This window comes from Panicum virgatum, chromosome 9K (genome assembly GCF_016808335.1).
Source record: "Panicum virgatum strain AP13 chromosome 9K, P.virgatum_v5, whole genome shotgun sequence".
Classification (NCBI taxonomy): Eukaryota; Viridiplantae; Streptophyta; class Magnoliopsida; order Poales; family Poaceae; genus Panicum; species Panicum virgatum.
Window position 1 is genome coordinate 70,643,231 of NC_053144.1, and position 24,940 is coordinate 70,668,170.

General features: G+C 44.0%; 6 protein-coding genes across 12 annotated transcripts; 3 read left to right on the forward strand and 3 right to left on the reverse strand.

Moving 5' to 3' along the window:
• The first annotated feature begins 3,192 nt into the window (after positions 1-3,192).
• LOC120647612 (very-long-chain aldehyde decarbonylase GL1-10-like) lies at positions 3,193-6,378 on the forward strand. 5 transcript variants are annotated; one of them, XR_005664840.1, is made up of 4 exons: positions 3,193-4,224; positions 4,384-4,425; positions 4,957-5,109; positions 6,104-6,378. XR_005664840.1 is itself a non-coding variant. In XM_039924468.1 (3 exons), the coding sequence occupies exons 1-3, from the start codon at positions 3,421-3,423 to the stop codon at positions 5,029-5,031; spliced, it is 921 nt and encodes a 306-aa protein (XP_039780402.1). In that variant the 5' UTR covers positions 3,193-3,420; the 3' UTR covers positions 5,032-6,316. The 5 variants fall into 5 exon arrangements, 1 of the variants encoding a protein (XP_039780402.1); XR_005664841.1 differs by having other exon boundaries at positions 5,466-6,351; XR_005664843.1 differs by having other exon boundaries at positions 4,957-5,105; positions 5,466-6,351.
• Positions 6,379-8,436: 2,058 nt separating this feature from the next.
• LOC120647614 (E3 ubiquitin-protein ligase RFWD3-like) lies at positions 8,437-10,217 on the reverse strand. The gene is made up of 3 exons (XM_039924470.1): positions 9,996-10,217; positions 9,735-9,916; positions 8,437-9,623 (listed from the first exon to the last, which is right to left on the reverse strand). The coding sequence occupies exons 1-3, from the start codon at positions 10,077-10,079 to the stop codon at positions 9,131-9,133; spliced, it is 759 nt and encodes a 252-aa protein (XP_039780404.1). The 5' UTR covers positions 10,080-10,217; the 3' UTR covers positions 8,437-9,130.
• A 648-nt stretch (positions 10,218-10,865) lies between these two features.
• On the reverse strand, positions 10,866-12,979 carry LOC120647615 (E3 ubiquitin-protein ligase RFWD3-like). Its single transcript, XM_039924471.1, has 4 exons — positions 12,633-12,979; positions 11,809-11,887; positions 11,596-11,685; positions 10,866-11,455 (listed from the first exon to the last, which is right to left on the reverse strand). Exons 1-4 carry the CDS (start codon positions 12,824-12,826, stop codon positions 11,084-11,086), a joined length of 735 nt encoding a protein of 244 aa, XP_039780405.1. The 5' UTR covers positions 12,827-12,979; the 3' UTR covers positions 10,866-11,083.
• Positions 12,980-13,423: 444 nt separating this feature from the next.
• LOC120647616 (arsenate reductase 2.2-like) lies at positions 13,424-14,722 on the forward strand. The gene is made up of 2 exons (XM_039924472.1): positions 13,424-13,772; positions 14,277-14,722. Exons 1-2 carry the CDS (start codon positions 13,548-13,550, stop codon positions 14,445-14,447), a joined length of 396 nt encoding a protein of 131 aa, XP_039780406.1. The 5' UTR covers positions 13,424-13,547; the 3' UTR covers positions 14,448-14,722.
• Positions 14,723-15,690: 968 nt separating this feature from the next.
• LOC120647613 (probable glucuronosyltransferase Os03g0107900) lies at positions 15,691-18,522 on the reverse strand. Its single transcript, XM_039924469.1, has 3 exons — positions 17,857-18,522; positions 17,004-17,248; positions 15,691-16,796 (listed from the first exon to the last, which is right to left on the reverse strand). Exons 1-3 carry the CDS (start codon positions 18,433-18,435, stop codon positions 16,331-16,333), a joined length of 1,290 nt encoding a protein of 429 aa, XP_039780403.1. The 5' UTR covers positions 18,436-18,522; the 3' UTR covers positions 15,691-16,330.
• A 1,156-nt stretch (positions 18,523-19,678) lies between these two features.
• LOC120647617 (phosphoglucan phosphatase DSP4, amyloplastic-like) lies at positions 19,679-24,759 on the forward strand. 3 transcript variants are annotated; one of them, XM_039924474.1, is made up of 15 exons: positions 19,679-19,896; positions 19,991-20,045; positions 20,122-20,166; positions 20,301-20,409; positions 20,751-20,827; positions 20,906-20,982; positions 21,588-21,668; positions 21,950-22,082; positions 22,565-22,624; positions 22,897-22,953; positions 23,069-23,161; positions 23,801-23,860; positions 24,095-24,202; positions 24,277-24,414; positions 24,506-24,759. In XM_039924474.1, exons 1-14 carry the CDS (start codon positions 19,871-19,873, stop codon positions 24,409-24,411), a joined length of 1,116 nt encoding a protein of 371 aa, XP_039780408.1. In that variant the 5' UTR covers positions 19,679-19,870; the 3' UTR covers positions 24,412-24,414; positions 24,506-24,759. The 3 variants fall into 3 exon arrangements, 2 of the variants coding, with proteins under 2 accessions (XP_039780408.1, XP_039780407.1); XR_005664844.1 differs by having other exon boundaries at positions 24,099-24,202; positions 24,277-24,759; XM_039924473.1 differs by having other exon boundaries at positions 19,688-19,896; positions 24,277-24,759.
• The last annotated feature ends 181 nt before the right edge of the window (positions 24,760-24,940 follow it).

Genomic DNA, 24,940 nt, shown 5'->3' on the forward strand with positions numbered 1-24,940 from the left:
ATATATATACACCTCTTCTATTATAATATTTCTAGATAGGTTAGGGTCAATGTCTTCCTTTGCTCCGGTCGGCGGCAGCGGCGCTGTCATCGTCCTCGTCGCCGTCGTCTTCGCGCATGCTTGATGCCAGCGACTTGGGAGCTAAGGTGAGTCGAAATAATCTAATACCCCTGCTTGCTATCGTCTCGGGTCACCATCGGTCCGGTTGTGGGCATCTGTGTATATGCCTGCTGCGCCGTGGTCGTGCCTGCTCCCTGTGTGTATCCTTTAGTGCCTAGCAGGGGTTCTTTTGTCCCTCCTCTATCTTCGCCGGCAAAGCTCGTCTTCTCAGCATCGATCTTGTGAGGTTTGTGTACCAACATGAGGTGATATCGGGTTGGTTATCAGCGCCCGCCTGTTTGGGTGGTTCAAGTCCCCTTCGGGTTTCATCGTCGTCCGGTGAGATGGAGCCTCTGGCAGTCCTTGAGACGTTGAAGTTCTGTTACCTGGCGATGCGATGGTCAACTGCCATCTTAAAGCTGGGTCGTTCAGTGTCAACAAAGCATGTCAGTTTTGATATGTTTCTCAAGACGTCGTAAAAAAACTACGTTTCTTCGTCAGAGAGGAAGTCAGCTTCAAGTTTCGGACCCCGGCTGCCGGCGGCGAGGACAACCGGGAGGTACTTACAAGGACTAGATGTTATTTCCATTTTCCTTTCGGGGAAGTTTTTGTAAGTTTTGGGCTGTAACCATCAAAATATTATTAAAATATAAACCTGGTATTTTTTAAGAAAAAACTAGATTAAAGATAGGGTCATTTCTCGTTTGTCCCCTAGGCACCCAAAAAGAGTGGTTTGATTTCCAGGACAGCACACCCTGGATACTTGGATTTGTCCATACGCCACACCATTGCAAACAAAATAATAATTTTCATCTGGGATGAGAGGTAAAAAGACCACTTTACCCTCTCCTCCCAGCACCAGCTTTGTGAATCTTTGTTGATTCTCTTTCACCGGCTGCGCATGGCCATGCCTCTTGAGCGGCGACATGATCACGAGCGTCGCATGGAGGAGGAGGGGCGCGGGGCGAGGGAGGGCGAAGGCGAGGAGAGGCCACTGCGTCTTGCTGGGCGCGCGGATGCAAGTTGGAGCCCAGGCCTGCTTGAGGGGGCAGGCACGTCGACGAGGTTAGCCATTCAAACAAGAAAGAGAGGGCTCCAGTGGAGGAAATAGGCTTGCAGAGGACCAACGGAGGAGATCAGGTGACGAGCACGTGTATTCTCAATAGGCGTGTGTATGGGTTGTAGTTTCTGGTTAGTTAGGGAGTGCGTGGGTGTTTAGGTAGGGAGTGAATACAGATGCTACAGCTACAGCTTGTACCTAGTTTGAGGCACTCAAAAAAACCGAGGAGATCAGCGTTTTCTCAATATCCTACGGAGAAAAAACCCTTCAAGATGTATAGCTTAACTACCTCTGGCAAAGGCGCAAAGCTAGAGTAAATTGGAGAAGATGCATTTGTCTTGTGGTGCATAAAGTTAAATCATAAGACACAAATATGATAAAAATTTAAATATAATCGCTCGAAACAAACAGGGTCTTCGAAACTACTCAGTAACTACCAGCTAGCAACATGGGCAGATCTTGTTTGGTTCAATGAGCTTTTTTTTAGTCCTTGTCACATAAAAAAATCTTACTATTTTGAAGTATCAAATAAAATCTGTTTATAAGTTTTTTTGACAACTAAGTGCTAATTCGCGAGACAAATCTAATGAGTCTAATTAATCCATAATTTGCTACAGCAATGCTTCAGTAACCATTCGGTAATTATGGATTAATATATCTCGTTAGATTGGTCTCGCAGTTTACTCCTAGAATTATGTAGTTAGTTTTATAATTCATCTTTATTTAATACTTCTAAATATTAAGATTTTTTTATGTGACATAGACTAAAATTTAACCACTGAAACCAAGCAATCTAAAAGTACCAGCAGCATCGCACAGCAGCAGCAACAGTGAGTGACAGTGACCGTGACAGTGATAGTGACAGTGACACACAGAGCACGCAAGGCCAACCAGTCAGGCGCACGCCAAACACGAGTCTGCCCACATAATTGAACGCTGCAAATCTATGATTGATGAATGGTCCAATAAAAATTGAATCTCAGTTGTGGGAACTACTTCTAGCCAGCTAGCTAGCTACTACCTCTATATTTTTAATTTAGTTAAAGTCAGATTTATTCAACTTTGACTATTAATATTTTTATAAATAAATTACTTTAAATATAAATATTTATATATTAAAATTTAGTATTATTATTTATAAATTTTTATAAACTATTTATTATTTATAGTTAAACTTGAATAAATTTAATTTTAATTAAATCTACAAATGCTTATATTTTGGAATGGAGAAAGTAGCTTATTGTAGTATTATTAGGAGCAACTAATAAGCAATCACTGAATTTGTCAACATTATATTATATTAATTATTATCAACAACCACGGTTGTCCAGTCTAGCTAGTGGAGTAGTAATTCCAGATACAAACAAGAACCAACTACTTGGTCTATAGAATCTGTGGGTACTCCAGCAATTATATACTGCGCACGCCAACCACGAGTCTGCACATAATTAAACACTGTCCACGCTTATTGAAGACAAGTCAGAGATCACATCTGTCGTTATCGTCTACGTTTTCCGTCTCATAATAATAGTTGTTTTAGAAAATTTCAAATAATTATCATTCTAAGAAATGATTTTGTTACTCCTAATTATTTCTAGCAACTGCGATTGGAAACTGTATTATTTATTTAATTTTTTTGTATAATTGCATATGCATTTGAAACAAGGTTTTAAATAGCCGGCTATAGCTTCCGCTATAGACGGCTATAGCTTCTAGGAAGGCCAAACGCTATGGCATTTAGCCCGCTAAAGCCGGCTATAGCCCGCTAAATGCCGTAGCGGCAGCTCTGCCGCTAAACATCTTAGCCGACGATTTAAAACCTTGATTTGAAATTGCACATTTTGTATGATAAAATTTGAATGTTAAAACTATATTTATTTTAGAATGGAGAGAGTACGGGCACGGGAGTGTGCGTCTGGGAGTGTGCGTCTGTATATAAATGTCTGCGTCTGTTTTGCAAAAATCTTATGGGGGCCGGGGCCACAAGTCAGAGAGCAAGTGGTCTGCTATAAAGAAGAGTGGAGCATGCAACGAGCAGCTAGGAGCGAGGCTAGCTATCCGGCGGCCGGAGCTGCTGCCTGATGAGCTAGCTGTGACTGTGAGCTACCACCACACACTGGCGCACTGCACCGACAGACCACACACAGCTAGCTTAGCTCCTGGACAATAATTGATTAATTAATTAGCAGTTCGCCGGCGGCCGGATCGGAATCGGATTCGTCGGACGGAGATACTAGCAGCTAGCTGCTAGCTGCTCCGATATGATCCCGTACGCGACGGCGGCGGAGGCGGAGGCAGCGCTGGGGCGCGCCATGACGTGGGCGGAGGCGGCGTGGTTCCGGTACTCGGCGGCGACACCGGACTACTGCCTCTACTGCCACAACGTGGTGATCCTGCTGGTGGTGTACACGCTGGCGCCGCTGCCCCTGGCGCTGCTGGAGCTCCGGGCGCCGGCGAAGCTGACCTCGCCGTACAAGGTGCAGCCCCGGGTGCGGCTGACGGCGGCCGAGTTCCTCCGCTGCTATAAGGCCACGGCGCGCTTGCTGCTCCTCACCGTCGGCGCGCTGCAGCTCGTCTCCTACCCGGCCGTCAGGATGGTCGGGATCCGGACGGGCCTCCCGCTGCCGTCGGCGGGGGAGGCGGCGGCGCAGCTGGTGGTCTACTTCCTGGTGGAGGACTACCTGGGGTACTGGCTGCACCGGCTGCTGCACACGGCGTGGGGCTACGACCGCATCCACCGCGTCCACCACGAGTACGCCGCGCCCATCGGCTACGCCGCGCCGTACGCGCACTGGGCGGAGGTGCTCATCCTCGGCGTGCCGGCCTTTGCAGGCCCGGCCATGGTGCCCTGCCACATGACCACCTTCTGGCTCTGGTTCGTCCTCCGCCACGTCGAGGCCGTCGACACGCACAGCGGCTTCACCTTCCCCTTGAGCCCCACCAAGTTCATCCCCTTCTACGGCGGCGCCGAGTACCACGACTACCACCACTACGTGGGGAGGCAGAGCCAGAGCAACTTCGCCTCCGTTTTCACATTCTGCGACTACATCTACGGCACGGATAAAGTACACACCATACTTCCTTTCTTTGTTATTTAATTTAATTTAATTTCCTTCTACTACCTATTATATATATATATATATATATATATATATATATATATATATATATATATATATTCATCAACAAATCAATTATTCATCTGCAATAATTTTTCATTTCAGGGTTACAGATACCATAAGCAGGCGGCAGAGAGCTTAGCCAAGGTACGTGTGTAGTAATTTCATTTCATTTCCCCATCATCAGCAAAGCCGCAGTATCATCAGTAGTAATTGATGACAAGCCAAACGGCCTGGTTTAGATGCAAAATTCCAAAACTATCATATCGAATGTGTGCGGCACATGCGTGCGTGGAGTACTAAATCTAAATGAAATAAAAAAATACTAATTGCATAGTTTTCTTGTCAATTACGGGACGAATCTAATGAGCCTAACTAGATCATGATTAGACACTAATTTGCTACAATAAATATTACAGTAAACATGTGCTAATAACCGACTAATTAGTCTTAATAAATTCATCTCGTAATTTACAGATGAGTTTTGTAATTATATTTAATACTTCAAATATGAAAAAAAATTCCTTTCAAAAAATTGCATTGTGTAGTACTAGTATATATATCATCATTAGTTGACCTAGCTAGCTAGCACGCACATGGACTGTAGATGACCGTGCCACTTAATTATTAAGTTATACTATATATATTTTATCTCTATTAACTATATTTTCCCAGCAGGTGAAGGACATGGCGATGCACAATGATGAGAAAGCAGGAGGCCTTGCTGCATTCAACGGCTGGAAGCAAGATTAACTCACTGCCATGCTAGCACTGCAGAGGCAGCAGCGCGCTATTAGCCAGTGCCCCTCATCATGCATGTGGACGTCGTATGTATGTCCAGATCCGATCCATAAATCTTCAGATGTACTATAATAACTTAATGTCCCATGCATGCATAAATCATCTTCTGATCGATGGAGAAGTAATACGTAATACATATAGCGGCTCTACTGAAAAAACAATCTCAGTAATTCTGCTCATTTTAGCTATTGGAGTACACATACATATATAGTACATGCACGCATCCAATCAAGTAAACTCAAGTGGTAGCAACAATACATGAAACTGCACAACAAGTCAAGAAACTGAAGATGTTTAGAGCTCATAGGACACCGTCAATTATTCTATATATTAATTTGGAGGAGTCTAGAGAGGATCGATGATGTGGTCTTTATTTCATCTGATAGGGAAATGCCTGTCATGGCATGCATGTATCATCGATCGTGAGGACCGTATCCTACTGATGGCACCGCCCAAGCTACCTCCATCTATCCCATTCGCATACTACGACATTCCGTCGACAGCAGGGGACGGCTCAGCTAGCAGCTGCTAGCTAGGAGGACAATTGATTATATATTATTATATTCTTGCTAGATCTTGGACCACCACCCTACCGTATTTTAAGTTGCTGAGCTACCTCTCCCGCACCAGCAATAGAAAAGCCGATGAGTAGTCGCAGAGAACTTTCGCGTACACTGATAGAATGCCGTCAGCAGATCTATCTATACTGTGCCTCGTTTGATTTTTTTTTTATTTTAAGTCATAAGTTCCGTCACATTGCATTGCATGTTTATACACCAATTTAGAAATACTAAACACAGATTTATTACAAAATTAATTTCATAAATTGTGACTTAATCACGAGATAAATTTATTAAATCTAATTAGTTCATAATTTGATCACTAATTGATACAGTAACCATCCGCACGCTAATCATGTATTAATTATACTTAATAGATTTTTTTGACTCTTAATTGCATTTTATACAACTAGTTTTATATTAAATTAATATTTAAATATTTATCTTAATATTCGCTATGACAGCAACTTAAGAAACCGACATTGGTCCATGACGAAGATGATGATGGGCGGCGTGGCGTGGTGGTACATGGTGCAGTGCAGTGCAGATGATGGGTAAACCCGGCCGCTCCTCTATTGTTTGGAGCGAGATAGCATCGTTTTCCCCGCTGCGGTATCCGATGTCCATTTGCAAAATGCAAGCACCAAATAAATAACCGATATTATTTCTCGCGTGAATGAAGCTGTGGCTCAAGAGTTGGTTGTGCCTGCTAGTTATTTATTTATTTATTTATTTATTTCAACACTCGCCCCACTTGGCCCTTATTTCGGCATCGACGTCCGCACGCTGTGGCGTAAAATAAAATATATTGTTAGCGCCGTTAGTTGGTGAAATCACGTACCAAGTCTCGACTACCCTTAATTACCCTGCGGACAAGTTTTTGGGCCTCGATTTTGCCATCGCACGCAGCTGTTGATGCTGGGTTAGGAATCGCCGGCATCGATGAAAGTGGAAACTAAAATATTATTCTGGAGCAGCAGGATATATAGTCATATATAGGTACCTGTGCCGCAGATCTCAAAATTAAATATAATGTTATCTCTCTATCTTATTATTATTACTTTGCCCACATCACAGCGAGTCTCTTTGCAGCTCATTTCTCAGCCCACTTGTACAGTAGTTTAACTCTACACCATTAATACATGGTCCATTTGTCTATCTCACAAATTTTTTAATTCTTGTGTCAAAACTGATTGTAAGCTTACAATCCACTTCCTCTCTCTTTCATCTTCTTTCTCCTCCACCTCATTATTCAGCCTGCTTATAGTCTATCATAATACTTGCTCTAAGTTTTGGCAACAAATAAAACAAGAGTTGCTTGTGAGTACGTGGCAGTGAGATGAATTTTTAAACCTTGATTACACCGCGGTTAAGCTGCAAACTCCAAACCAAGTTTGCCTGATGCTTCAATCAATGTTGGCACTATATATAATGAACCCAATATAGCTTATAGAGGTGCCGTAACAATATTGCAAATATAAATTACCGCTAACTCCACTATGAAATAACACCGTCTATAGCTTATAGAGATGCTTCATATTTGGTTGTATATTACTAACGTTTGAGTCTAAATTTTTTGCATACAGTTAAAGGGCATATATAGCTTCGATCAATCAAAAGGATCGATGTTGAGATGTTATATATATGCATACACACGAGTACATGAGGCTCAACAAAACAACACAAGAGCAATAAAAACGAGGCCTTAAGATATCACTTCCCTTCGGGGGACAGTGTAAGGATTCTTGCCGCTTATCTTTCAGCCCCCATCCGAGTCGATCAGTTTAATTTCGTGCAGTTTGGTAAAAAAGCTGAGATTTTTCGTGAGTCCCTTTCATCTGACAGCGACGAAAAGGAATGGATGCAATTTATGAGCATGCTGTCTCGCTCCTTCTCTATCAATATATTGATGACCAGCACTTAATAACCTACTAGCTTCTGTTAAAAAAATAAAAGTCTTAGTGGGTAAGTGTCACGGCTTATAGTTAACAAAACTGGAAACTTGATAATTGTGACACTCCTCTCTCTCTTAGAGCAAGTTATTATAGTAGACTGTAAGCAAACTAAATGTGAGGTGGAGGAGAGAGAAAAGAAGTGAGCTGCAAGCTTGCAGCTAGTTTCGACACGAGAATCAAAAAAAATTGTAAGAGACGTTAGCCTCACATTAATAATGATGGACTAACTACTATACAAGTGGGCTAAAAGGTAGACTACGACAATCTTTGCAGTCAGCCACTGGCTATATTATTAATCTTGCTCTCATCCTATAGAACTCTCCATCATCTCTCTTCATAAATGACTGTGCCATTTCAGCAAATTTGCTGATGTGGCATAATATTTATGCTAATGACCCTCTATTTATGTTATGATCTTATACCAATTTCAATGAGAGTGTCATAGACATTAATGTTGTTGACATGGCAGCCTCATTATGAAGAGAGAGACATGAGAGGGAGTGTCATAGAGAAATATCATCACCATGACACTCCTCCTGCTCGATTTATCTAGTTTACTGTTTTGATAACTGTATCGATGACACTCTCATTGACACTGGTCTTATAAAATATAAATTAACAGAGCACGTGGCGCAAGGACCATCAAGACGTCCATCAGCTGAGCTAGCCATCACCTCAGGCAGGACCATTCAGAGAATCACGAGCAAGGAGCCGAGCATTTCTTGACAGATCCATTAGCACTTGTGCCGGATGTGCAAGGCATGCATGCAGTGTGGCCGCGGCCATGGGATCGGACAAGCAGGAGGGGCCAGCACCATGCATGTGACTCAAGGCAAGCAGTATTAATGAGATGGTCCTTACAAGTACGTAATTGTTCGAGTAGTCCACACATATACACCGATGTACAGTACAGCATTAAATCAAGTAGGCAACGTACATCTGCTTCATCTTTTGGTTACAACGACAGACCTATGCTAGTATGTATCAGTGAACTTATATTAACACCACGAGTAATAATCGTCAGTAGCTGCTAGTAATTAATCACGACAGGCCTCGGCTTGCTGACTCGCTCTGGCTCTTGGTTCGTGTCGGACTTGCTCCATGCAAACCAGAAAACTGAAAATTGCTGACGCATCAATTCCTTTGTGATTGTTGCCATTGGACACTTTGCAAATTACCTCAACGAAGCAGAATCCAAATTCAACATGCCCAGCCCTGTAGTGGCGCCAGGACACAAAAGGCCTATCGCACCAGGAAATCTGAATGTTCCATTTCCTCAACCAAGGAAATTCGGGGATCACAACTGAACACCGTTAAGCATCAGCTATGGACTGACCAACCCAAGAAGAAATAAACTGCCGCTGCTGCAACGATAGATATACAAGCGTAATAAAACAACACATTTAAGCTGCACAACTAACCATTCATCCTTTCAGTGCCACCACTGTACACAGCAAAAAGTCCTATGTTAGCCGAGCTACCAAAAGCTAATAAGGCTAGTCAAGGGCTATATATATACATATGCCCCCCGGCATGCTAACTAATTCTGAAGACCAGCAACTTCTCCTCGCTTAAGCACCCAAGGTACCTCCCTCCACCTGGACTTTCTGCATACCTTAAATCAAGGATCGGCTGCCGGTGGGAGCAAACATCAGCATGAATAGCAAACGAAGGCAGTTGCCACGTCCGGACCCCGCGCAGCGACTCGTCCCCATAGGCGAAGAGATGTTGATTGTCTCCATAAGGTATGATTGCTGATTTTGACATGCGTACCTCGCTTACGTTGCCGAAGCATGTTGTGCCTTCAGAGAAGGATCCGTTACTTCTCCTGATAAAGGAGTGGTGGCCTAATTTGCCTGAACCAACAGGGCATGATGGTGTCTGCGATAGGTAGACTTGAGATGTGTTGGCATCATCTGATACGCCAACTTTGGGCCGGAAGGAAGCCACCAAAAGATCGGTTGATGGAGGGGCACATGCAAGGGAAATGCATACACGCTGATTGTCCACCCCAGTTAGCAAATGCGGCCTGAAAGATAAACCCACAGAAAAATGAGAACCACAATTCATGGACCCGAAAAACATCAGTAAAACCGAACTGCATGATACTATGTTGCCGAACTATCACTGCTTCATATACCTGCTTTGATTGCCATCAGTATCCCACATGCAGGGACCTACAGCAGAAGCTGAAAGAATCTTCCCGCACCCATTATTATCAATTACAGAGTGGAGTGTATGAATCGGTTGTGCAGATAGCCCCATCATGGAATACAAGGGTCTCTCAGTTCGACGGATATCAAAAACCAAAACCATGCCATTCTGAAGTATGTAAACAAATCAATTCATGTAAAACATTACAAGGCACGAGAAGCTTAAGATGAGATGATGAAAGATTTACCAGCAAGCCAGCATAAATATGTCGTGAACTCGATACATCTGCTGAACACGACCAACCAGGGACCTGCTCAGTATTGTGATACATATAGTATAATTAGATAGAAGGAAAAAAAATCTAAATTACTCCCCTAAACTATGGCCAAAGTTTGGATAACTCCCTAAACTATTGTTTGGTTCATTTTATTACCCTCCAAACTACGCACTTTGGTTCAAATTACCCCCCCAATACAATTTGTCAGTTTAGGTCTACCTCTACCCCTCTTTACATTATCGACCCGCTCAAGAACCCCATTACGCACCGGCGCCTCAGGGGGCCTTCGTTGGACATGTCCAAACCATCTCAGCCGATGCTGGGTAAGTTTCTCCTCAATTGGTGCCACCACGACCCTATCCCGAATAACTTCGTTCCGGACTCTATCCCTCCTTGTGTGCCCGCAAAACCACCGCAACATCCGCATCTCTGCTACACTCAGGCGACACGAAAAAGAAGCAGCAGCTCCGAAAACGGAAACTGAAAGAAAGGAGAGCCACGGGCCCCCATTGTCTTACTTGGGGCTTTTGGGCCCAACTTGGCTAGTTCCTTTTCTTCTCCTTTTACTTTTTGTATTTTCTTCTCCTCTTACTTTGTATGTACTGCGAAAGGGTTTTCGCGCATGTAACCTAGTGGTTATAAGAACCTCGGTAGCATCTAAGATTCTGAGTTCGATTCTCAATGGGAGCAAATATTCTGAGATTTAACGGCGTTGAGCAAATATTCTGAGATTTAACGGCGTTGTGCATTAAGTGCTAGGCTTGCATTCAGTGCAGTGGTAGGCGAGGTATGTCTCAAAAAAAATGTAAATCTCACGTCTCGAGGAGTATGGCAACTGCAAAATTAAAAGGCACAATCACCACTCATCATTTCCAATAAAATGAAGTTACACACTTGTAGACACATATATCCCGAAGTCTCAGCAGCGCTGGTCACATATATACACACACATCAGAATCAGATGCTATGCAAGTACGACAAAAAAGGCACCTGATCAGTATGGCAACTGCAAAATTAAAAGGCACGATCACCACCACTCATCATTTCCAATAATGGAGTTACAGCAGTCCATCGAAGCTCTGAACAATGAACTCGATTAGGTCCTCATAGTGTCTACGCGCCATCTCCACCTGCCCCTTCACTGATGAGTAGCTAGTCATAACCGTCGCCAATACATCCTGAACCAACTTCTTATCCACGGCCTGGTCCTCGGCACCGACAGACGGAGCTAGCACTTCTAGCTTGTCAGCAACTTCAGATACAAATTGCGCTTCTGACTTGGCACCGACAGACTGAGCTAGCACTTCTAGCTTGTCAGCAACTTCAGACACAAATTGCGCTTCTGACTTGGCTTCAGACGCATGCCGTCTTGCTAAAGGCGCAAGCTCTGCTAAATACTTGGCAACCCTAGAATAATGTGCTTCTACTTCCTGGTTGATTGAGCATAAGAATAACTCATGAGATGCACCCAACAATCAACATAAAAAAAAAATCCAGTCCTAAAATATAACCACAATACTAGGATGATCTAAGACTTTGATATGAGTATAAATGTAGGAAACAAAGGAACCTGTATGCGGCAGCAACCATCCCAGAGATTCCCTGGTATGTAGAGGTTGATAATATGCTTGCGTTCAAATGCTTTACCACACTGAGGGCACTGGAAAGAAAGAACAATTGGCATGCACAGATAAGTCGCCAGGCATGTATATAGGGATAGGATCTGAAACAATCTGATATATTTATGAAACTGTGTTTGCCCATTTAAAAGCATGTCTGGCACCTTTGCGCTTGTGTTGCCGCAAGCAATCAGCCAATTCTCCAGGCACGATCTGCCATACACATGTCCACAGGGAATGCAACTGCATGTAACAGGTAGGTGATGATTTTATATAAAATATGTATGCATATAACATGGAAAGTAAAAGCTAGTGCATTTCAAAAGAAAGAACGGATGGGAGAAAACATCTCGTTATCAGACCTTTTTTTTGTCCTAAGCAAATCCAGGGGATACCCCGCCTTATTTCCATTCGGAAAGGCGTCTAGGACACGATGAAAACTGTGGTGGAAGCATGGTAGAGCTGTACATCTCGGCGCATGATGGAGGCAGGCAGCATGGGTTCAGGGGAAAACCACATCATCACCTCCCCCGCTCCATGAGGATTGCAGAAGCATGATTGTGTATAATATAATAATATGTAGTACGTGTACTTGTTTGGATTCCAACTAGGTGATGGTTGAGGAGATTAGTAAGCAAGCTCTAGCAACCAAATTAATGCTCGATATGAAAACCAGTGTGCTTCAAGTTAAACAGGGGGAAGAAATCAGCAGTGTGGTGCAGATCCCTAATCAAGTTATTACGGCCAGTGGTATTTTTAATGCTGTAACCATATTCCTAAAATTGGAGGCCAAGCATGAATCCTTATTTTTGTATCCCCAACGTGGATCTCCATCCCTAGTTTCTAGGGTAAATCGAGCAGAGTCGTATGCCTATGCCATGGCAGCAGCTGATTGGGGAAACTAGGTCCATGATTAACAACACAAGACTAATAGAGGCGATGCGACTATGCTAGTGCAGAAATTTAGTAGCAGGTTTGGTTTTCGCACCAGAGACGATGCGCGCCGCTGCAGGTGGATGGCTCCATACACACGCAGCAGGTGGTCCTCGTCTCCCCGCTGTGATCTTCATCCGCCGCCGCCGAAACCCTAGCTCCGGGGAGAGCCTCGTCGCCCCATTCTTCCTCCTCGGTCTGCACGTCTGTGGCCTCCTCCTCGTCGTCGTCCGCAGGCGGCGACGACATGGGGTTGGGGGGACGCAGGATGTAGGGCGAGCTCAGGGACGGCAGCCACAGGCAGGCCTCCTCCTCCTCCTCGGCTCCGCCTCCGCCTCCGCCTCCTCCTCCTGCGGGAAGAGAGAGAAGAAGAGAAGAAGGTTCTCGCCTGACAGGCAGGCCTGGGCCACCAAACAAGTTCCGCCGGCCCAATGAAAGCGAGCCCACCAAACTAGTCAGTCAAATCCCCTAGCTGAAATGAAAGGGAGATCAGAGCTCCGAGCTCTCGCGTTAAACATCACATCACAATTTCACTAAAAGACGAATGACCGTATGCAGTACTAAATAAAGTCTATTTATAAAATTTTTTTATGAATGAGTGTAAATTTTTTAGACGAATCCAATGAGACAAGTTTCATCATGATTAGCTACAGTAATGCTACAGTAACCGCACCCAATCATCTTCTAATTGTGCGGTCAAAGGTCTCATTAGCTAAAATAACTGCTACAGTACCATAGTTGTGGAGGTAATTTTATAATTAGACTTTATTTAATACCACTAATTAGTGGTCAAAGCATCGTTTTCCTCTCGTCAAAACGTTTTCACGCCACAACCAAACACGGCCCTCCTTCCAAAAATAAATAAATAAACAAATAAAATCTCTCCTCCCTTCCCTAGCTGCTAGTTCCCTTCCCCTCTCTCTCCGGCCGGGCTGGGCCGGGCGCTCCAGCTCCTTCCGGCGGCCGGACTATGGCTCGGAGGGGCGTCTCCTACGTGTCGGCAGCGCAGCTGGTGTCCATGTCCCGCGACCCCCGCGTCGCCATCGTCGACGTCAGGGATGAGGAGAGGAGCTACGACGGACACATCGCTGGGTCCCACCACTACGCCAGCGACAGCTTCGCCGACCGGATGCCTGAGCTCGCCCAGGCAACCGGGGCCAAGGAAACCCTCGTCTTCCACTGCGCGCTCAGCAAGGTGAAGGGGACCTGGGTGGATCTCAAAATGTTTCGTGCCATGTCATCGCTCGCTGCCTCCCTCCCTCCCTCCCTCAGTTTACCTACCATCTCTAGACATTGGCGTGCGTAATTCAAGACCTTAACGCTGCATTCCCCCAAACTAGATAACGTTTGGGGGGAACTTCATGGAAGAAAGTTAAAAAAAAAATTGCAGAGTTAGCTTTATTTTCCCCTTGGTTACTGCTGTCAGGGGCAGAACAAGAAAAATTGCATAAGGGGGCAGATGGATCAGGAGGGGACTAAATTTAAATTTTTCAGTGATTTACATGGTAAAAATTGCTCGGTGGTAACTAACTTGTGGCGATCCACCAACAACAATGGGAAATCAAGACATATGTTCGTTCCTCCTAAATTGTACATGTTATATATATACATATCACCTGTGTTCTTCAGTCACAAAATCACCTCTCTATTTGAGTAACTGCTGCTGGTTTCTCTTGTAACATGTTCCCTCAAACTGCAGGTGCGAGGCCCATCTTGTGCACAGATGTTCCATGACTATCTATCAGAGGCCAAGGAAGATTCAGGGGTAAAGAACATCATGGTCCTAGAACGTGGATTTAATGGATGGGAAATTTCAGGGAGGCCTGTTTGCCGCTGCAAGGACACCCCATGCAAGGGTGTATGCTCTTAAGTATTTTACTCATGGCAGATAGTATTGCTCTGTATGTTCCAAGAAATTGAACGCCACCACAAGCTATAGATTGATAAAATAGCAGCATGTCTCCATTGGGTGGATCAACAATGGCTTGTTTCAATGAATAACAGTTATTGTCGTCTTATGGCATGTACCGCATGCTTGGAAATGTTTTGCTTCCATCAAACTATGGGCATTCACATCCTGTCTATTGGCCCTACTTTTGTTTGACCTATGTTCTCCACAACATGCATCATGCATGCATATTTTTACCCTTTGTCACAAATGTTTCTCCAACTACTCTTTGTGGACAAAGAAATTCATATCCTTTTTTATTGTTCATTCTGTTTGCCAAAGTAATGTCGGAAAAAAAAATGTTTCCCAAAATGATCCATTTTGCCTGGTAAATGTGCACATGTGCACTAGTACAGCTTGCTGCTACACTATTTTAGCCACATATTTTCTTTGGTTCTACAGGTGGTGTTGGACTTGCTCAAATTTGGATCTGCTTATATAAATAAACAACAATATGTATCTTACCTATGACTCAGTTCTCTAGCTCCAAAATACTGCTGCAGTAGTATTTTCTTATGTCTAGTATAGGCTGCTGATGAATGAAGTGATTCTTTATTTACTGCCTTGTGCTGTGGAGTCGGACTTAATTCTAGAAGGGAAGCTCCAAATACAACCCAAGAAAAAAACACACTAGTTATTGCCTTTATTCGAACTTCAGTTGTAGTTTTATCTGCTGTGCTTATTACCGGAGGTGTGTTAGTAATATGAACTGTCGAAAATTGCACCGTTGAGAAGTACGATGGTTGAGAGAGCGGTCATTAAAAGCCTAAGGATAGAAGAGCAGTCATTGAGTTGCATGCACTGACCAGTTCAACCCAAAAGCTTAAGCTGATGGGGAGATGTTGGCAATTCACCTATATTCCAACACTCCCCCTCACGTGGAGGCTCCCTCATGCCTCAGACGTGGAATAGGAGCGAGCAACAATTATTTTATTTAATTGCGCTAACCAGGATTCGAACTCGAGACCTCTGGCTTTGATACCATATTGAGTTGCATGCACCGACCAGTTCAACCCAAAAGCTTAAGCTGATGGGGAGAGGTGGGCAATTCACCTATATTCCAACAGCAACAAATCAAATATTTTCTTTCATCATACTGATACTTATTTGTGCTCCTCAGGAGGTTAAAATGATCATAACATGATTTTTCCCTCTGAACAAGACATTTGCTGCTGAAAATTTCAATGAATAGATCTTGATCATGTTTCACTGTGCTTTCAATAGTAGAGTGCTACTGGTTATCATCCAATCACCAATACATTTTTTTGGCACCCTTCGATCTACTGGATACTAATTGGAAAAGCCTACCAACTCTACAAGTGTACAGGTACAACCAGAAAATACATACATAGATATGCACATCATGTAATACAATAAGATCTAATGTTCTTCCTATGGCAAGAAAAAGCAGGCTCTTCCCACTTCTCCAAAGAATAAATAAATGAGTAAAAAATTCCCTATACACACGGAGTCGGGGTCAACTTGCCACGCTGGAATTGAGAGCTCCAGTTAGGCACCAACCCTGGTTGAGCTAGCATCCCATTGACTGATGAAGGTTGGGATCTCTGGTATGAGGTTTATATTCTAAGATTCTGGCAAGAAAAATATATCACAAATAGAGCTCTGGTTTGAGATTCTCTGGTTTGAGATTCATATTCTGAATTTCTGGCCAGAAAAAAAAATCCATGTCAGAAGTAGATCTCAGGCTCAGCGTGGACTGACCGTCGATGCTGTGAGTTAGGCATGTGCAGCAGGCAATAGTTGCACAGCTGCAGCAGATTGGATGAACGAATCCTCTATGGTCTTCACCTCCAGGAGCCAACATACCTTCTCTGAGACTGGTCTAGCAAAATCTCAAGTTCCCTCAACACTTGCCATGTAGCATCTCCCACTTCCATTGGGCGGTTGAAAACCAGTGCCTTCCGCTTCATTGGATCCCACAAGTTCTTCTGTATTCTGGTCAAATTGGTCGCCACAACATGATCGAGCACCGTCTCAAGACTGGCTATGTCCTTCTCAGCTACCTGCAATGAGATTTCTGGCCACCGAAGGACAGAAGGGAACGGCAGACGTATGTTATCAGCAATTATGACGGGAATGCAGCCGAGGAGGACTGATTCCACAAGCCGAGGACTCCATGGAGCCCATCCCAGCGGACAGAGACAGAACAGAGAACGAGCCATTTCTGATTGGTAGTTGTCGAATCGCTTTCTCTTAAGATAAAACTTGCGATTGCGACCATAATGCTGTAGTAGCTCAGTCCTCACCTTCCTGTTATAAGGAGAAGGCATTAAAGTCACAATTTAGCTTATGTTTCAAGACCTTGCCATTCATATGTGGAAGTATTGATGAAAACAGAACTATTGTGGATGAGGCAGGAACTAGGAATATCCCCTAAATCAGATCCCTTTACAAGTCATCATGGGATAATTGCTATATGAAGCGACTAAACTTAACGAGAAGCAAGGGTTTGCTTACTTGCTGTAGAAGCGGCCACTAATGTTCTTGGGGTGCACCTCCATTTTGCCCCGGAAGAAGGCAAAAATGTCCCTCCGCACCTTTTCTGGCTCCGGTAGCTCATGAGACACCTCTGGTGGCACATGAGGTGGGATCACCACATGCTCCACCTCCTGACATACGTGATGGCCCTGCACACCAAATGTCTGCAGCAGGATGGATCTCTTCAGGAACTCTGGTATGCCGTCGGCGATGGCCACATCCTCCTAATGAAAAAGAAGGAACATTGATTTTAGTGAAGAGGAAGTTCCCTTAAATAAGCAGGACTGGCAAACTGAGTGGAATGAATTGTAAATTTTGAGTTCCATCAAGGCACCGCAAGATGAATTCCTAAAATCTGGGGTGAGAAATTAGATGGCCTACGGTCAGTTTGGCAATAATTAAATGAGCTCAGTGAGTATCATCAGTTTTGGATTTTAGAAGCAGCTTCATTAAGATAAGATGCATTCCATAATCCAGAGGGATGAATGAATCCCAGTAACGAATAGCAGTTGCCGCTGCTCTATGCCATTTCCAAGTCCTAATGAAAAAGAAGGAACGTTTTAGTGAAGTAGAAGTTCCCTTAAAATAAGCAGGACTGGCAAACTGAATTGTAAATTTTGATTTCCATCATGGCACGGCAAGATGAATTCCTAAAATCTGGGGTGAGAAATTAGATGGTCAGTTTGGCAATAATTAAATGAACTCAGTGAGTATCATCAGTTTTGGATTTTAGAAGCAGCTTCGTCAAGATAAGGGGATTGCATTCCATAATAATCCAAGGCAGAGAGTATTTGTATTTGCGAGCACAGCACGCAACAAACAAGTGACTGACCATGGGATGGAAGCAGGCGCCGAAGTCGTGCGAGGCGACGAAGACGTGGTCGGCCCCGGCGGAGCGATTCCAGTAGGGCATCTGGGTCCGGAGGAGGTGGACGGCGTCGGCGAGCAGGCCCCGCGCGTGCGAGAGCGAGGGGAAGCCGTTGGGCGTGGAGAAGTTGCAGGAGACGTAGACGGGGACGAAGAAGAGGTCGGCATCGTCGGGGCGCGCGGCGCGGCCGGCGTAGGCCAGCAGCGCCTCGTGCACGGCCACCTCGGCCGCGAAGAGGTGGCGGGCGCAGCGCGCGTCGGCGGCCACCCAGTCGCGGTTGAAGCGGGCGGGGAGGTCGTAGACGTAGATCCGAACGGGGGGTGCGCCTGCGGTGGTGGCTGAGAGGGCGCGGGCCTTGGAGCGGAGGAAGGCGGAGCGCCGGAGCGGCGCGGCGGCGGGCGGCGTGGGGGAGATGAAGAGGTAGAGGGAGAGGGCGAACCAGAGGAGGAGGAGGAGAAGGGACGTGGAGTGCTTCCGCAGCCTGCCGGCGAGGGTGGGAGCTGCTGGGCTTTTCCTCGGCGGCGGCTTGGGATCTCCTCTCATGGCGCTCCAGGCGAGGGTCCTCGGAGCTGACAGCTGAGCGGAGGAAGGCTTTGCCTTTGCTTAATTGCTTTGCTTTGCTTAAAATTGCTTTGGGGCGTCATGATTTGGGTTGGGTGGTTGCCTTAATTGGCTGGTTGCTGCTGCCCCAGCAAAGCAAAGCAAAGCAAAACAGAGCTTTTCCCCTTCCTCGCTCCAGTCCAGTCACTGATGATTGATTCTACGAGGAGCCCGATGTAACACTGGATGCGTGCTCAGATGTGAGATAAAAGTAATACTTATTGGCTGGTGGCTGGAGCTGATTTGGCGTGAGAGATGTTGCTAATTGTTAACAGAACAAATTTAGAGTTTTTTTTTGTTAAAATTCATACTCGTGCATTTCTCCACGTACACATGGACAAACAATATCCCAAAACGTTATATAATATATATAAAAAAGAATGACTAAAATCTCTTATCAATTCACTTAGACTATTAGCCGCTGCACTTAATTAGAAGATGGATAGTATCTTTAAGATGAAGATATGAAAACCGTTAGCCAGAAAAAAAGACGTTTTTATATTTTTGTTGGTTGATTGTTTTCTGAAATTAATATACATGCTACTATAAATTTGCAGCCAAGCAGAAATGTTGTGCTTTCTTTTGCAATACACGGTACAGAAATATTTTCAAGGTTTTATAGGCATCGTGTAGTTGATAGAGCATGTCATTTATTACTAAAATGCATTTGCGCACAAACCAACCAACCATAAGTTAAGGTGATCTGTTAATGTTGTAATGGGATCTCTTCCAAAGTCAGCCCAACCAAACAAATGCATCTGCGCATGAACCAACCAAAATATGATTACTTTGTTGCAAAGGTATAAATCTTTCTTTTTTTTGAACGGCCAAAGGTATAAATCTTGATGCAAAGTAAAAAAAAATACCATTTTGAGGGAGGAGCCGAGACAGAGAGGGAACGTGATCCAGTCTTCTGGAGAACAAAGGAACGTTCGATCTGCTGACACGTGTTGAGCTGTGGTCCGTCCGATGCTTCGCAAGTCCGAGCGTGGTTGAGCCGTCGCCGTCCGATCGCTCCCCACTACTCCGGGAGGAGTTGGGAGAAGAGGTCAAAAAGGCCAAACCTGGGCCCACTCGATTTAGGCAAAGGCAAACCACCACGTCATGAGCCGCGTGGACGCAGTGTATAGACCGCACAAGGCGTGCTTAATAATATACTAGTAATAATAATAATAGACCGGGTGCACGTCCACGCGGGATGCCCCTCTCCTTCCCTTCTCTCCCTCCCTCCCTCCCCTGAAGGGAATTCCCCTCCTCCGTCTCCCGTCTCCGTCCCCCGCCGCGAGTGCGAGTGCGAGAGCTCGCCAGATATTTTTTGCCCGCGTCGCCTCCGCCTCCCTCCTCTCCGTTCCGCGCTCACGAGCCCCGGGGGGAAGCCATGAACTGCCTCCACAACCTGCTCAAGTAAGCCGCCCCCTCCTCGATCCGCTTCGATTTCTCCTCGGCAATGCCTCGCCTGCTCGCTCCGCTCATGGATTTCCTTGTCGAATTCTCTCAGGGAGCCTCCAATCGTGGGATCCAGGTCCATGAGGCGGCCCTCTCCGCTCAATCTGGTGAGCCCCGGATCCATTCCACGCCGTGGATTTTCCCTCTTTTTTTTCCTGATTTGTTTTGTTTTTGGGTGTTCAGGCGATGGTTCGTGGCGGGAGTCGCCGATCAAATACCGTCAAAACTGTAAGCATTAGCACCGCCCTGTCATTTCTGATTTCATTTCTCCACGGAATGGTTATCCATCCTCATAAGATTAGGTGCCTGCATTGACACTGCGCGGGGATGACGCTCAACTGTACAATGTTGTCTCTTGGCAGGTACAGCCACCTGGGGCGACCACTTCTGGTGCAGAGAACAGCGCCCTCGAGGTCGGCACTGAGAAGTCCGAGGTGTACAGCACTAACATGACACAGGCCATGGGAGCAGGTAACATCCATGTCTGCTTCTGAATTCATAGCCACAACATAGTCATATAGGTTAGGTGTCGCAATCAAAGTCTTGAGCAGACCATTCCAAACAAACACGCATTGACATTTTCCTTTAGTCCGCTTCACCGACTTGTACTGATTATGAATACTTGCTGCACCTAAAAATTTTGCTCTTGCAACTCTCCTTTCGCTCTTTCACGTGATCTAGTGTTATTCCTCCAATAAAAATTATTCCCCATTGATGCTTTAACACTGTGCTTGCCATCAAATTTTCCGATAACATTGCGCTTTTAGTAAGTTCAGTCTATTAACATTTCTGAAATGTTTTCCCCTCTATAGTGTTGACATATAGACATGAGCTCGGAATGAACTACAATTTCATACGCCCAGACTTGATTGTGGGCTCCTGCTTACAGGTTCTCATCGCAGACTCTTTTTTTTTTGGACAAAAAACTGCTTCTAATCTCTGTTTAATTATCTGCATTTGTGTGCAGAGTCCGCTTGATGTCGATAAGCTTCGAAAGATTGGTGTGAAAACTATATTCTGCTTGCAGCAGGATTCGGACCTTGAGTATCCCTATCAATATTTTGTAGCGCATAATCTGCTTACCTATACAATTCTTTTGATCTGCAACAATCAATATGATACGGCTTCAAGGGCTCAAATTTACTAAAATCCAGACAACTTATTTACTAGATTTACCTTATGATTGGTATGAGTGGCACGTGATTTGCCATCCTGACCCACTTTAAATGACTCAGATGGTCCCGCATATCAATGACCACAGATGGTCCCAGCTACCAATGACATTCCCCATAATAGTGGTAAAAAAAGTCAAATGATCTAATTTAGTGGCTGTAAAGTTAATCCCTTCATTTTAGCAAGAAAGACAAGAAAACAGTCTTGGTCTTTGCGATTTGTTATGAATTATTGGATGCTACCTCTGATTAGAATTGAGAAACTACTTGGGCTACTCCCTTTCTATGTCAATCTCTACGAGAATGAACTTCTGCCCCAGTATTCTAATTTCGTATGTAGCTATGCTGGCCTATGCAGCATGCGACATCTTCTAAAAGTCCATTTAGTATTTTACTGAAATAATTTCTGTTGCTTCCAGTGCCATATAATGCTTCTGTTCCGGGAATATATCTTCCTTGACCAACTAACTTGTTCAGATACTTTGGAGTTGACATCCGTGCCATTCAAGATTATTCTCTAAAATTCAAAGATATTGAGCACTGCCGTGCTGAAATTAGGTATCCAAACAGTCACAATACCGTTATTTCATATTGGAAGTTTGGGCCTAAGAACTTTGGTTAGACATTGTTAGGATGTTGGTGTTGTTTAATTCAGTTCGGAAAATCTTTTTCATCATGATTACTGGTGTAGTGACACATCAGTAAAGTCTGAAAGATGTATAGTTTCATGAGGGAAATAGAGAACCTGTATTTCCATCGAACGGCACAGCCAATTTCTATGTCCTTTCTGTTGTCTTTAGTGTGCATATTTGAACTGGTCTAATGTTTCATTACACCAGGGATTTTGATGCTTTTGATTTGCGGTTGAGGCTTCCTGCTGTGGTTAGCAAACTGCACAAGCTTGTCAACCGTAATGGTGGTGTAACATATATTCATTGCACTGCTGGACTTGGAAGAGCTCCTGCTGTGGCAGTAGGTTCACATAGCCTTGTTTTGTTCTGTTTCCCAATACATCCTACTGTATTTTACAGTCCTTTTGTTTCTGTAGAATTGTGCTCCACTAGATTTACATTATTTTTATATGTTGCAGTTATTCATATTGAATGAAATAAAACCCTTTTTTTATAAGAAAGCCATGCCTATATGAATAGGACATAGTACTAAATACCTACCCACCCGAATTGTAAAATTATGCCAGGAGAAAAACAGAAAATCATCCCGTTGTGCACTGAATATGTGCTGCAATTTGTGGCTTTGTAGCGCTTCAATAACCTCAAGATGTCTACACTGATTTAAGATTCTAGTTTCTCATTACAAGTTATGCAGCTGAATTAGGAAATGGTACTTGAGGGGATACATTATTGGCTACAGTTTGATGTTTTGAACAGCATTGGGTGCCGGTGTTTGATATTCTTTTCGTTTTCTAACTCCGAGCACTTCTTGTAAAATTTCAGCTTGCTTATATGTTCTGGATTCTTGGGTACAGTCTTAATGAAGGACATCAGCTACTTCAGGTAATTCATATGCTGTTGATACAATGCTTAACTACTTACTTCTGTGAAACATTCAACAGTTTTGGTGGGGACAAAGGAGACAAATAAGCCTATTATATGTGCACTCGAAAACCAACGACTAATCAACGGTTGTTTGTGTGAATGTTGCGGGTTCTGCTCCTCTGTTCTCTACAGTAAATTTATGTTTGTAGGCCCGGTTCTGTTACCACATGGCTAGTTGGCATGTTCTGTTAATTTATCTGCCTTTTAAATTTATTTTTTAAATTTTGTAGAGTAAAAGGGCTTGCTTTCCAAAGTTGGAAGCCATTAAGTTGGCAACTGCTGACATTGTAAGTGAATGGCAATACTGTTTTCTGAGTGGTTGTTATGATGGAGAGATGAATAGTGCCTACATATGGTGAGTCATAGATATTTCTGCTAAGTGGTAACTGTCTTGTTATTTAGCTGACGGGATTATCCAAAAATACAATCACTTTGAAGTGGGAAGATGATAGTTCTTCTGTTGAAATTTCTGGGCTCGACATTGGCTGGGGTCAGGTACATTTTTCCTTCACCTGTGTGTTACATATTTGGGTATTTAAAGAACTTCCAAATTACAGCTGAATAGGAGCAAGACATTTATTCAAGCAGCAATAAATTAGGGGCAGATATATGTTATAACATTGTTATCACTTTTATTCTGTATATGTCTTATCAGTGGCGTTAAACTAGTAATATGCCCATCTTCAGTTGCTTAGTGGATTAAACTAGGTCAGCCATATAAATTTCATCATTCAAGCTCAGAAACAATATGTAAAACAAGAAGACCCTTGTCCTGGCTAATGCTTAAGATTGATGGTGATTTCAAGTAGCATAATTATGAGAAGCAAACTACTGACAACAAAGCTATTTTTATGTGGGGTGTCAAGTTGTGAACATCACAACCATCCAAGACAAATAATTTTGGTTTCAGATAATTCTTCCTTTTGCCATATGCACTCAATTGTTACATTTTTGTAGCATCAGGGTACTATCTGCTACAGCTTGCACAACTTATGTTGTACAGTCTAGTTTGTATAGAAGTTCCTCACAAATATGATTGCTCCTCACATTCTCTAGGGGCTATGATGGTTGGTCAGGACCATGTACATCTTAATTACTTACATGTGCAATTGATTTTTCCCTTCATCCTTTCAGAGGATCCCTTTGACATATGATAAGGAGAAAGGAGCTTGGTTTCTGGAGAAAGAGCTGCCTGTGAGTATACTCAATTTTTGTCAATAACGTTATATTGAAATACAACTGTGGCCATCCCGTCATTCCATGTCCTAGTGATACTGGACCTTTTGGAGGCATAGAGGATGGCTACGATTTTTTTTCCCAATAAAATAGTGGTTGCCATACCTTGTAAACAAAATGTACTATTGAAGTATACACTTCCCATATGGCTGTACTGTATCTTACACCTTTTTGGGTGTCTGTTTCCTGAAGGAAGGGCGGTATGAATACAAATACATAGTGGATGGCAAGTGGGTGTGCAATGAGCATGAGAATATAACCAAACCGAATGCTGACGGCCATGTGAACAACTATGTCCAGGTGGAATTCTTTCCAGAATCTGCGGATGATGTGTTGAATCAGAGACCATAGCTGAGCTTGTGCCTTGGTTGCAGGTCTCGAGAGATGGCACGAGTGATGAAGAGAAGGAACTGAGGGAGCGTTTGACTGGTCCGGACCCCGATCTTACGGATGAGGAAAGGCTGATGGTCAGGGAGTACTTGGAACAATACGTGGATGCTGAGCATTAGGAGGTTCCGGTTCCCGTTCCCGTTCCCATGTGCTAGTGCATAAACAAGTTGATTGGAATTAGGTATATCTCCTAAGTAATGACATAAACTGCAGAAGCTAGTGACCTTGTCAGCCTTGGCGAGAGGAAACAACAACACACGGAGATGAAGATGGTTGTTGTTGGCTCCCCCATGTCAATAGTAGCTTAACCGAGGAAATGGGCACACTGTGCATAGAAGGAGCAATTTGTGTTGTTGACACCATCGTGGCTGCATAGAAATAATAAGTATTGTAAAAGTTCACTATCATAAAATAAAATAACTAGTGTATGGTCCTGAATAAATCCAAGGTAGCCCCTTGTGCTTTAATTTCCTCTTGTCATCCTTAGAATCTGTGATGGTTGGGGATCCTATCGTATTCGTATCCGTTGGTGGCCACGACATGCCTTGAAAGTGACGGAGCGCTGACCGAAGAAGACGACCTTTGTTGTTGTAGGCTTTGTGATGTGGTGGTCCTCGTGCATGCGTAGGCACACCGAAAGAGAGGAGA